Source organism: Lethenteron reissneri, chromosome 28 (genome assembly GCF_015708825.2).
Source record: "Lethenteron reissneri isolate LAM-NWPU_2019-01 chromosome 28, ASM1570882v1, whole genome shotgun sequence".
NCBI classification, from domain to species: Eukaryota; Metazoa; Chordata; class Hyperoartia; order Petromyzontiformes; family Petromyzontidae; genus Lethenteron; species Lethenteron reissneri.
In genome coordinates this window covers 10,799,785-10,812,148 of record NC_083806.1, presented here as the reverse complement: position 1 = coordinate 10,812,148, position 12,364 = coordinate 10,799,785, and the positions used below count along the sequence as shown (strand labels likewise).

At 47.9% G+C, this 12,364-nt stretch overlaps 1 protein-coding gene across 6 annotated transcripts in view; it reads right to left on the bottom strand.

The window, feature by feature from the left end:
- Positions 1-12,364, bottom strand: part of TRIM37 (tripartite motif containing 37) — a 44,568-nt gene that overhangs the window by 6,579 nt on the left and 25,625 nt on the right. For 5 of the 6 annotated variants that reach the window (XM_061562106.1, XM_061562103.1, XM_061562107.1 and 2 more), the window contains 6 exons: positions 10,981-11,063; positions 8,889-9,074; positions 7,625-7,729; positions 6,465-6,611; positions 5,185-5,404; positions 2,803-2,903 (listed from right to left, as the gene is read on the bottom strand). In XM_061562106.1, coding sequence (XP_061418090.1) covers positions 2,803-2,903; positions 5,185-5,404; positions 6,465-6,611; positions 7,625-7,729; positions 8,889-9,074; positions 10,981-11,063 — 842 coding nt within the window. The remainder of the gene's footprint in view (positions 1-2,802; positions 2,904-5,184; positions 5,405-6,464; positions 6,612-7,624; positions 7,730-8,888; positions 9,075-10,980; positions 11,064-12,364) is intronic. The other variant, XM_061562105.1, reaches the window with a different exon arrangement.

Genomic DNA, 12,364 nt, shown 5'->3' with positions numbered 1-12,364 from the left:
TGAGCAAGCGCATCGATCGGGCGATCGAAAGAGTAACAATCAAAATCATCAGTTGTGCTTAATTTTGAGCGATTTATCTGATCATTTATTGAGCGAATTTCTAATTGATAGTGTTTTTTGGCATAGAGATCTGCGAAAATTTATATTTTTGGACTATCCGCGATTTTTAATTATCCGCGACCGTCCTCTTCATTGGATAATCAAGAGTCTACTGTACTACCCACAAGCTAAGGTTTGTAAATGAGAAAAAATAATTTAAAGTCACAACTACGTGACTTTGAGACATTGCCAATAGTGGCCTCTGGTACAATCGTAGCCATGGTAGAGTCGGCTCGCCTACGCTAACGAGACAAGCCCCGTGACCCCAACTACATCACGATCCACAAACCGTTTCAGGAGTCTCGCCGTATCTATATACACGTGTGGGAGACGCGGAAGTGAATTCTGCTCAGATATACGTTTCTGCCACAACAGTCGATGGAGCGTGGTGCGAGGATGGAAGCATTTGGAATCTGTAATGACAGCACACCTATCGCCTCGATCGAATCACCGTCAGCAAAGCTGATCACAAGAGTCGTAGGCGGTTGACATTAGAATTTAAAACAAAACCTGTAAACTGTAATCAGGCAGAAAGACAGAGGTGAGTAACGAGTTTCCAGAGTTTTGCGGCGACGGGGTGTGTAAAGGATGAGCTGCAGCAGCAGTGTGCAAGGCGGGTCGATAAGGAAACATAATTCGCGTGGCAAGATTAAGAGAGGCGAGCGCGACGAGTGGGCCGACGGGTGAAACAAAGTGTGGGGCCCTTTCGGAAGGGCGCCGATTACAGGCGTGCCGGTGGAAGCGACAAAGGCGAGAAACAGAGCGACGGTAAGATAGAGAGACAAGGGAGAGGTGGACAGGGCAGCAGCATCATCAATAATGCAGGCAGCTGTTGGTTGGATTCGATTAGGATTTACTGTTGCAGGCAGCAGGCAGCTGGGCTCTTGTGGTTGAATCATGAGTATATTTCCAGGAGGACATTTCGACTGCCGTTGTTACCATGTATTGATGTCTTTTAAATCTTCATTATCATCGGCCATGATCAATCCACTGCTGGATGAAGGCCTCCCCAAGTCATCAATAACAATACCACCTGGCAGCTGCACACGAGCTGATTTAATTTCTCCTCCTCCTCCTTGGTCGACATACTTTCACATGCATTCCATTTCTTGACTGCCACTCCTTTAACTGTTATAATCGACCATCATCAAAAGCAGGCCCGTTCCTGCTGGTGTCATGGTCCACACATTTGCCACGTTTGAAAATTTACCTGCAAATTACTTAATTGGAATAAACGTAGCAATCATCGCCTCCACCTGTAAAGGGCTTGGGGGGCAGTCACGAGACTCAGTGAAGCTTTCAATAGGTAAACAAAAGCTTAAGAACAACAACAACAATGAACCATCATCTCTTTTCGTGACATATCCTGCCCAAGTCCACCTATTTTAATTTTTTTCAAGGGACTCACATTTATTCCTAACACTGCCTTAAAACAATTTGCATTAATAAATAATCGGTGAAGTTTTGAGCATTGGCCCTTCTTCAAAGCACAAACAGTAAAAAAAAAATTAGGGTTGGTGACTTTACTTAACGTCTATGCGACCCTCGTGAAAATTACAAGAATTTTTTTTTCTTCTGATGACCAGTTTATAAATACGGATATGAATAGTTAATTACCTAAGAGTAACTACTGAGTACCAGATAAGCCGGAAAAAAACAACAAAAATATCACTTACTTTATTAATAACCTCTGAGTTTATTTCGTTCTACTTTTTGGATTATTGATGGGTTTATCTAGTACTGTGTAGGTAGACCTTCTTTCGCACAGTACGTAGCCAACCGTGCTAACAGGAGGTACTAAATAGTTTCTAAGAGGTAACAATTATTTTTCCAAATTATGTAACTGGTCAATGGGATTTTATTTTAGGATGTTTTCAACCAATTTCTGACATGTGGGAGGGAAAGCAGAGCACCTGGAGTATACCCACTGATGCAAGGGTGGGGGGCAACACAATCCCCGTACAGATGGAAAAAGATGATGATTAGTCCAATTGCTTTCCTGCCTTCTCCTGGTTCGTGAGAGTATGGCACCGCAACACCCACGCAGGAAGGAAGTTTCACAACATGATGGAGAATTTTAAAAAATCAATTTGTGAATCAGGTATCCTAATTTGCCACGGTTTGTGCAGTGGATGCGATTTAGGGTGGACTGAGCTTAAACATAATGCAATAAAGCAGTAGCAGCAACCACAGGACGTTCGGGTTTGGGTTTTGAGGTCAAGAAAAGGGGGTTTAGAGAGGTACTTTGCAAGCCCACTGGCTATCAGCAAAGATTCGTTCATGAAGCCATCCATATATACAGACACAATTTCAACCGAGAGGATGGGTACAAACTCAGCAATCATTGGAAAGATGTCATCAACCACTTTGGGTCATGACTTGATTTGTGTTTTTCTTGTTAAGGGAGCACAGGTAAAGTCGAGACTTGATTTGTGTTTTCTTGTTACCTTACCCCAGGGCACATATGCCCCGCCCACTTTGTTCTGACACCAGGACGTTTTGTGGCCCTGCATGTTCCCATACCGCCGCCTGAGCGCTTGTGCCACGCCGACTTTCCTCCTGAAGACGATCGCTCGTGTTGTGATCGAAACATCGTGGTTTTAGATTGTTATTTCATTTATTATTTTTAAAAATATTCTATCTACGTGACATTACCGAAAAAACCAAAGAGTATGCGTTTAGAGAGAGTAGTCCGCGTCTCACCGTGCTCCCCACGGTCGCCTGCCCCCTCGCCGGTCGACACGACGGTGCTCGTGTCCGACTCTGCCCTGCGGTTCTCCGAGTGGCGGACGCGCTGCCCCGGCCTGCCAAAGTGGGATCAGCGGAGGGGAGAAACATTCACGACGCGTTTAGAAAGCTGCACCGTCGAGAGTGACGACGTTCGCATCGCTCTCCGATGGTATTTTTAAGGTTCTAGATTTGAAGCTTTCGTGACTGCAAGGATTCATACTCTTAGTTTTTTTAATAAAAATAAAATAATAATAAATCACGACGTTTCGGAGGCAACACAAGTCTCTGTCATCAGGTGGGACCGTCACAGCCAGATTTGCTGTATCAAGTGAATACAGCAAATCTGGCTGTGACGAAACGTCGTGATTTTTTTTATTTGATTATTTTTTGTATTAATTTAAATTTCATTTTTTACCTACGTGACTTTACCGAAAAAACTAGGAGTATGTTTTTAAGGTTGTACCGCGCGCGTTGCTGTTCGACGCAAATTCATCGGGACAGCTGCAGCCGCGACCGGGAAAACCTACGAAGCAGAGGACACTCACATTCTCTCTCCTTCGTGCTCGCTGTTTGAATCACATTGCGTCATGCTGAATAGCTATTTCATGTTTTAGATATACGGATCTGTCCGACTGTAGCATCATTAACACAATCCCTATCTGGCTGCAACACTTGTCACAGTTTGAAAAAAAAAATTCAAATACATTTTTCAGCATTGGGACGTTTGGCTCATACTAGTTGCAATGTATGTTTAAAAAAAATATATATATATGGAAGGAAACCGGAGAACCCTGAGGAAACCCATGCAGAAAAAGGGGAGATCATACAAACGCAACACAGAAAGGCGCTAGAGCAGTCGGGTATCGAACCCCGAGGCCTTCCTGCTGTTTGTGTTACTGCTGCCTGAGCGTTGCTAAAATTGTTACCATGCGTCACCCTGCCTCCAACCACCCCCATACTAATTTGCATAACAATGGAATGGAAAGGACATGGCAACCTATCCGAAACAAAGTACCCGCCACGCATCATTCGCTCGCTGCCATAGTGATACTCAAGAAAATGGGAAGTCACTGACTTGTTGTAACATACACATGGACCTCGCTGCACTGCCAAAAGGAGCGCGAGAATAGAAATTGCTGTATCGAGCCAACGCCGGTGAATCATTGCATTTTTAGTCTGGGAACTAAACGCAGCCACACAACTTGTTCCAAGAAGTGATGGCAGACATGGGCGACTGTAGCAAGCACCTCATGAAATGTGTGATATGCACATGGAGAATTTCAAGTGTAAAATAATATGCCGAAGTGCGCAGTATCAAAACAAAACGCATTTCTCGGTGTACACAACTTGCTGAACCTGCCATACTTGTCACCTGTAAGTATGAAATAACAGTTCTCAGATTCAAAGCAGTATTTGCATCTTAGTTGATAACGTTGAACGTAATTTTCTTAAAGCTTCTATGATTAAGGACTCGTCAATCATGTGGATTGCGCAAAAGAGATATTTTTTTAACAATTTCTCACGATTCGACATTTCATTGCAACAATTTTAGTTAATGGAATTGATTTACAGATTTAATTATTATTATTATTGTGAATGAATGTAAAAAAAAAAGTAACAGTCATGCAACAGAAAATGATGGTCACGAAACTCCTGTCGCAGACAACGCTCCGGGGGCTCCGGCGCGTTTTGCTGCCGCTCCCCGACACGTTTAACTTCATTTGTCGTATGTCCTCCTATTAGCGTCGCCACACTTCCTGAGGAATCAATCTGGGCAAAGGGAGCCGCTGGCCGTTCGATTGGCCTGAACTCTCAAACACAGTGCGCAGTGGAGCCCAAAACTCAAATCTCCAACGGGCGTTACCCAACAAATGTCGTAGCCTGGGCCCTGCCGGCGATAAATACGGAGCACATAATAAATTAATAAGTCTATCATCTTTCTGTCTCTCACTCCTTCCGTGTGTCTCTCGGTCTCTCCCCTCCATCCGATGATGCCCTTGTTTTATACTGCGTCTGTCTCTGTGTTCGGCTCAATCTGTTAAGTGTGCGTCTCTCCGTGTCCGTCTCTTTCAATGTCCGTCTGCCTCTCTCCGCTTTTTCAGATATATCTGTGGCAGACCTTCCCCTCTCTCTGTGAGGGCCCAATCCTCTCATTGCCCTTCCTCCTCTCTTCCTACATCACGTTTCACCTGCCGTGACCCAACGCCCACCTGCCCACCAAAAACACTAAATATGTTTGATCCGTGATCACTGCTTCGAAACCTTCAATAACAAATACGTTTCGCTCAGCTTGCCATTTCTCCTCAACGATTTAAGGGAACCGCTGAAAGTTGTATACTTTGAGTGTACACTTACCCAACCGAAAGCACCTTGCGTACCATCTCCAGGGACGGGACGCTGCTGAGGGCCTTCGCGAGGTCATAGCCCCCCACGGGCACCGGTGCCGGGCACGCCGACTCCTCCTGCAGCTCTTGCCCCGGGGTCGTGCCGTGCCCCGACCCTGCGTCTTGGTCGCAGGGCAGTGGAGGCGAAGAGGACTTGGGGGAAACCCGGCGTCTGCCGCACGCAGCTATGCCTGTACCGGTACACGCACGCGCAATTCATTGAGGCGGAATCGTAAGCACGTACATGTACATACCGCGTGTCAATACACTGCTGGATGAGGGCCATTCCACACCGTGAGACGTGGGGTTATCCGACTAAACCAAATTGGTCAGTGTGGGCTGGTGAAGGTCGGAAGCAGAGATTTGGAAGCAGAGAAGTATAGTACAACAGTAATGGGTATATGTTGCATTGCTCTCTGCTGCCCACCACGTAGTCACACAGCAGCCTATGAAAACGGTGCATGGTGGTCACCCGTCAAAAAACTATCCAGTGCAACGATGCTTAGCTCCGGAAATCTGATGAGATCAGCTGTTGCAGTCGTCACCCTGATCTTCAAAGTTTCGCTCTTACAGTATCCCACTCTCCGATTCTAGGTCTTCCCCCTCGGTCACAGACCTCTGGGTGGAAACTCCAATAACGCTCGCCTCGGTAACCCGACTTCCTCTATCCTGCAAACGTCCCCTACCCCATAATAAAGCATGTAATCTATACACCACTTGGTAACTGGAGAGAAAACACAACTGCCTGGATAGATTAATTTTTTTATGAGTACTGGACACAAAGTCATAAAAAAAATCCTGTGTTTACATGTGGCCAAAGAATTGAGTTCTACTAATACAGTATTTGCTTTTACCGGTACTGTAACAGTTGAGGCGAAGCAGCATTGGGCACCATTTGCAAGAGAGTACAAGGTTAACACTGTATATCATTCCGGACATGGTCATTTTCAGTCTGTGTAATGTTACTGTACATTAAACCGCATTGTATTCATCTGTATAAATGGGGGGATTTCTGTTCTCAAAATAACCCAAATGTTAGGGGAATACATCAACGTGCAGCTCACGAATAACAAAGAACCCAATGGCGAGGCCTGGTTGCTTCGACGGCACCGGCCGCGATGACCTCTTGACCTTGCCCTCATTATGCGGAAGCCCCTGCCGGTGCAACATGGCACGCGTTACCAGGGGCCTCACGGTGCGAGCTCGGAACATCGTGCGGCCTGACTGATGAGGCCCCGTGACTCTGCTGACCTTCGCTGTGGGGCTGCGCGGTGTGCCTCTCCGCCTGCATGGAGCGGCTGTCACTCTCCCTGCTGTCAAGCGCTCGCTGCAGCGACAGGGGTCTCCTGGCGCTCACCGTCGTCGCGCGGCCCCGAGTCCGTGATGCAGGCAGCTTGCCTGCAAGGCGCGACAGCAGTGCGCAGTAAACACACTCGCGGTTACCACAACGCTGGCATGCGACGCTTTTCTTCAGGAGTACACAGGCGGAGTCTGTCTCCGCGCTGTCACGAGCGGACCAAGTGCTCATTGCATCTGGCAGGTTTTTGAGCCAGTGGCGAAAATTCCACATTCCTGTGGAAGGGGCTGTCTCTTGAAGGAAAGCCACCGTGGGCGTATTTACATTTACAGCCTTTTTTCAATGCGCCGCCGTGTAGCTTCGGGTTATTTTGGCCATACTTTACCATGCTGGGCAGTACGGGTTGGTAAAGGGGGGGTGGTACACAGAATTGGTCAGGTAGAATTACAATACAGCAATGGAGTTTACTGCACTACCCTCTGCTGCTCACACAGCTTGTTTATATTTAATTGTTTCTAACTGCTGTATACACATCATTTAATCAATTTAACCGTTGTATTCACAAGCTGTGAAACATGCTTAACTGCATAACATAACATTATTTTAAATTATCAATACGTTCATAAATGTGTGTAGATAAGAAGCCGACTGAAAATGTAATATTTCATTTGGTCGAAGTTGACTCAAAATGTATTCATACTTTCCATAATCAATCTACTGCTGGATGAAAACCTCTCCACGCCCAAGTAATCACCATCTTTTACGGTCCCTGCGATGTAACAATCTATCAAGCACCAAAGTATGACGCCTGCTGTATATTTGGAGCTTGCATGTCTCTCCCCGTGGTGGCGTGTATTTTTCACCGGGTCCTCTGGTTTTCCCCCCCACATTTACAATCAACGTGCGTTTAAAGAATTTCTACATGACGATAAGCCACTTCATTGAGCTATCATTTGTGGCCAGGTCACTTCTTAAAAATAAATATATAGCTGAGTGGGCCTTACCTGGTACAATAAAAAAAATGTCTAGTAACGTGTACTACAAAGCACTCGTGTGTATATCATCACTGCGCATCTCCTATCCAGCTGCGCTATCGTCGCTGTAAAGTCCTCACCTTTGCCCTCCGCCACCTGCGCTTGCAGGCGTTTGAAAACGTCAGCAGAGTTCCGTAGCAGCGACTGCTGCCTCCGCTGCTGATCGCGATCCTTCCTCTGGTGTCCTGCCACCAGCGAGACGTCTCGACCACGTTAATCGCACGGCCCACCTCCGTTTGTTAATCAAAATTTTAAATATATATATTTTTCTAAGAATACAACAAGAATTCAAACCGTGCAGATTTTCGCAGATTGTACTGTAGCAGCTACCCTACGTGTTTCCCGGGATACGCCAGAGGTCGCAAACGGGTTTTGATTCCTTACCCGTACCCGGCCGTACCCGTACACTACCCGTACCCAGCCGGGTACGGGTAGGGTACGGGTATCGGGTACCTGATTGCGACCTCTGGGATGAAGCCATGTTGCAGGCGCGGGTGAGTTGATTCTAGGAACTTGAATTGTGAGAAGAGACAAGACGTTGGGAAATGAGCGACAAACAGTTACTTACAAGTGACTCACGGCCTACCCGTACCCGTACCCGGCCGCACCAGGGTCGCAAACGGGTACCCGTACCCGGCTGGGTACGGGTTTGCCGGGTATCGGGTAGGGTATGGGTATCGGGTACCCGGTTGCGACCTCTGGGATACGCCGCGTGTTGTTCGGCACACGATGGCCGACATTTCGCTCCACGTGCCGGTTAGCTTTTGTAGTGCGTGAAGAAACGTCGGACAACGATGCCAAACAACAACAGAAAAAAAATACAGGGAGCTGCAACTTAAAAATATATCCCCCCACTCGCACAGACGTGGGGTAAGCGTGCATCGCCACTTAAAGCCCTGAGCTTGTGGTGGAAAGCCTTTCATGGGAAGGGCCAATCACCTCAAGCTAAGCAGCTCTGAGTTTGAATAGCCCACGAGTGTGTGACCACAATACGTATAACAGGTATTATAGGTTGCTGCGGGGCTACGTTGTCATCAGAGGATATCATTGTAGTCTCCTATGTACCCACACGACTATGCTCTCCACCGTCATCAACCCGCACTGACCCGCATGGTTAAATAACCCCCATGAACGACACGGCACAAGGGAGGCCCTCATCTAGCAGTGGAATGACATTATGGCTGTAATTGTACACTTGCAACACAATCAATTCTCACTCGTTCTCTATTTGATGCACGCATTGTGATCCTAAGAATGGACTAAGTGATCAATCGACGATGCGTCACGTGCCTAACAGCACGCGATCGATCAGGCTCAACAAAACGCGCAGCGAGCGTGGCTTACGTGATGACGAGTGCAGCTCCGGTGGGTGTGGTGGGAAGTCCCACAGGGTCTCCGATTCGCCCAGGTCCAGCAGCTGCAGCAGCAGGCTGGGCTCCAGCTCCAGGAGGCTCCCGGCGGCGCCCGCCAGGCCCACCGCGACGCGAGCGCGGCCCCCCCGCGCTCCCTCCGCCAAGCACGTGCCGCCTGCTGCAACGTGCACAAAGACAAAGATCCCACCCCCGCACCGTATAGCCTCAACAGACTGTTTGGGCGAGTACTGTTGGCGAGCACCTATGAAGGCCAGCACGGCATACGAGGGGGTGGGTGGCCAAGAACACGCCCGGCCGCCTTTGTCTCCCCCATAATGGCGATGTTTGCACACCGCCCCAGCTACTCATTTGACGCCAAGTCGACCTAGGGGGGGCAGGACCAGTTCAGAAAATCGTCGCTGGTGTTGGCCGTGAGTGGGAATCCAACCCGGGTGATCTGGTTAGAGGCGTCTCTGTAAAACCACACTTAGTCAAATCGGAGCCTTTCAGTCGATGCGAGCATATGTTACTTAATGAAATTAAATAAAGCGGATGCATGAAGTAGTGTATAGATGTTGTCTTTGGGTATCACTGGCATTTCATTTCATTGAGAATATATCAGTTGACTTTGAGTGTCACAAATGCAATGTTGTATATATTTTTTTACGAATAATTGTTATGCCCTTTGTAGGCGTGGGTTGTTTTTTTTTCTTCCAAGCACTCCCATTTCCCTCCACGTGAAAAATCCAATGAGGAATTGAGGACGCAGGTCAACGTGACAAGTCCATTGGTAATCATGAGCAAATTGTGGAAATTACACATTCCCATGGCAACACCAGTCACTCCATAGATCGACAATAGATCGGAACACTCCTGAAAATTAGCGTGGAGACTCTGAGGCTCGGCCTGAATGAATGCAGTGCTATTGTTCTCATGAGCGTATTTAGGAGATTATGAGACACTCCGGAAAGAACCATGCACCTGAAACCCGAACTCGTGCCGCATGTCAATAAAGTTACACATCTGATCATAAGCAGCACAAATCTACCGGATTAGGAGACGCACCCCGCTCCCACAACTTTCTTTGAAATACATAGGGAAAATTGTGTGTTATATAATCCTAGAGAATACGGTAAACGTCCCTCATGATAAATGATGAATCAGTACATCGTGACGTGCCTGCTAATGACAGCATACGGAGTAAGACTCGACATGTCCTCAAAGGCGAGCGCATCGGGTGAACTTGCACGCGGCTTGACACAACCCAACCGGACAGCTGATCTAGCATAAGAGGCAAGAGGTTACACGGCTGTTGTCACTGCTTTCGGTGCCGATGCTGCTGCTGCTGCCTGGAGTTGTGCTACAAATGCAGCTGACTTTGGCTACAGCAGTGACAGGCGCTGTGCATCCCGCCGTAATTAATGCTCACCGACAAGACCCGCGGGGCCCCCACATTCCTCTCGCTCGATCGGCCCGAATCGGTGGTTTCCAGGTCTCAAGTCACCCCCTTTACCCCCGTCTCATGGCCAAAATAACCCTCCAGCATTAACCGCACCGCCATAAATATCACCGCGTCGAGACCATAGCCCATTGCCCTATACCCCCCCCCCCACCCCCCGTGCGTGTAAATAAATTGATGTCTTAATTATCCCTCTGTTTACTCGGTGGCAATTTTTGTATTTAATGTCTCCAAAAATATGCACAGGCAGATCGCTCTGCCTTTGCCCATGAAGGATTAATAAAGAGGTCAGTGATTTTCTGATCAAACAAGTACTGAGGCAGTGCTCATCACCCGTTTACAGCTCTAGGCCAGCGATATAAATTCCACATTCTTATAGCGGAGGCGAGGCTCTCCATGGGACAACTGCTGTTAACTTCCTCACAAAGTGGTACTCATTTGATCGATCGCTGAGAGATGATTTGCCGAGTCAACCCCCAATCGGCGTTTGAACTCGTAACCTTCTGATGTTCCAAGCGGCCCACCCTACCCACTAGGCTGTCTGGCCGGTTAAAATCATGACGAGCCATAAGAGCTGCGAGCCGAGGAGGCGGTGGCGAGACAAAGGTGGTTGCGTGACACTGACCGGCCGCCCCCAGGGCCTCATCCAGCAGCTCTCCCTCTTCCAGGTCCATGGCTCCACCGTACTCGACGTCATTCTCACCAGACCTGCCTCGGCGTGACACACGGGGGAGACGCGTGAATGCACGCACACAAAGACAAAGATTTCCCCCCCGTCGTATAGCCTTAACAGACCGTTGGGGCAAGCGCTGTTAGTGAGCGCCTATGGCGGGCACGGCACAGCATGCGGCGGGGTGGGTGGCCATCACCATGCCCGGCCGCCTTTGCGCACACACAAAAACCTCCACTCGCACTCTATACACCCCCCTAGTAACCGGCATATGAGTGGCAGGGAAATTTGGTTTCTTCATAACTTGTGTCTCCATAATCTGTGATGCGAGGGTAAAAGTATAATGTACAGCCTCGTGTCAATACACTGCTGGATAAAGGTTTTCCCCATGCAATGTCAGCCACGGGGGTTGCTTGTCCAAACTTCATCGCGCTGGTCAGTGTAGGAAAGTAAAGAAGGGGTGGTGGTGGTCACAGAACCGGTTCGGCCATCAGTCGCCAACGATGCGAGCCGTGGCCAAGAATCAAAAACTCAGGACCCTGGCTTCACCGCGCTAATGAACGCACCACACGGCTCCCGCAATCTGTTACCGAGCTATAAATTGGTGCTCTAAATAGCGTTGACATATAGTAAGGCCAGAGGTATGTGATAATTACGAGTGAGCCAGCCACCAGTACATCCTATTGATGGGGTGATTTTTTTTTGTCCACTGCAAACATTAATAAAACCACGTGGCACGGGTGACCTTACGAGGGTTGTGACCGGGCGGTGGAGGACTTCGTATTAGCTGAAATTTTGCCCACGAGGCAGCGCATCACTCATTGCTATTAGCACGGTGAAAAATGTTCATTCGTGGCTTTTCACCTAAGGTCAAAGGTCGTACATATCTCATCATCAACACAGTAAATGGGCCCCGGCTCTCTCCATGCAAAATAACCCTTAATCGGCTTTGCACAATGAAAATGCTCAAGTGCTAATGACTGAATGACACACAAATGAATAAATATATGTATGTACATGAGGATTATTGTACCTGTATTATATAAATAGATTATACCATTTCATACCCATAAAATTACTCGCTATACATAATTTAGTCTGCATTATCCAAGCTTTGCAAGATATCAATCATTTGTACAGCAAAGTATGTACAATACAATTTCATAAAATGTAATACCTAAGGCAGTGGCGTGGCTACAGAGTGTGGCGGCAGCTCAACTCCAATGAGGCACACGGACCACAGGGGCTGAGGGCACCAGGCTATGAACAGTGGGGGGATAAAAACTGTACAAGGGACCACCACCCCTCAACCAGGGCCCACACCAACCGCACTGCAACA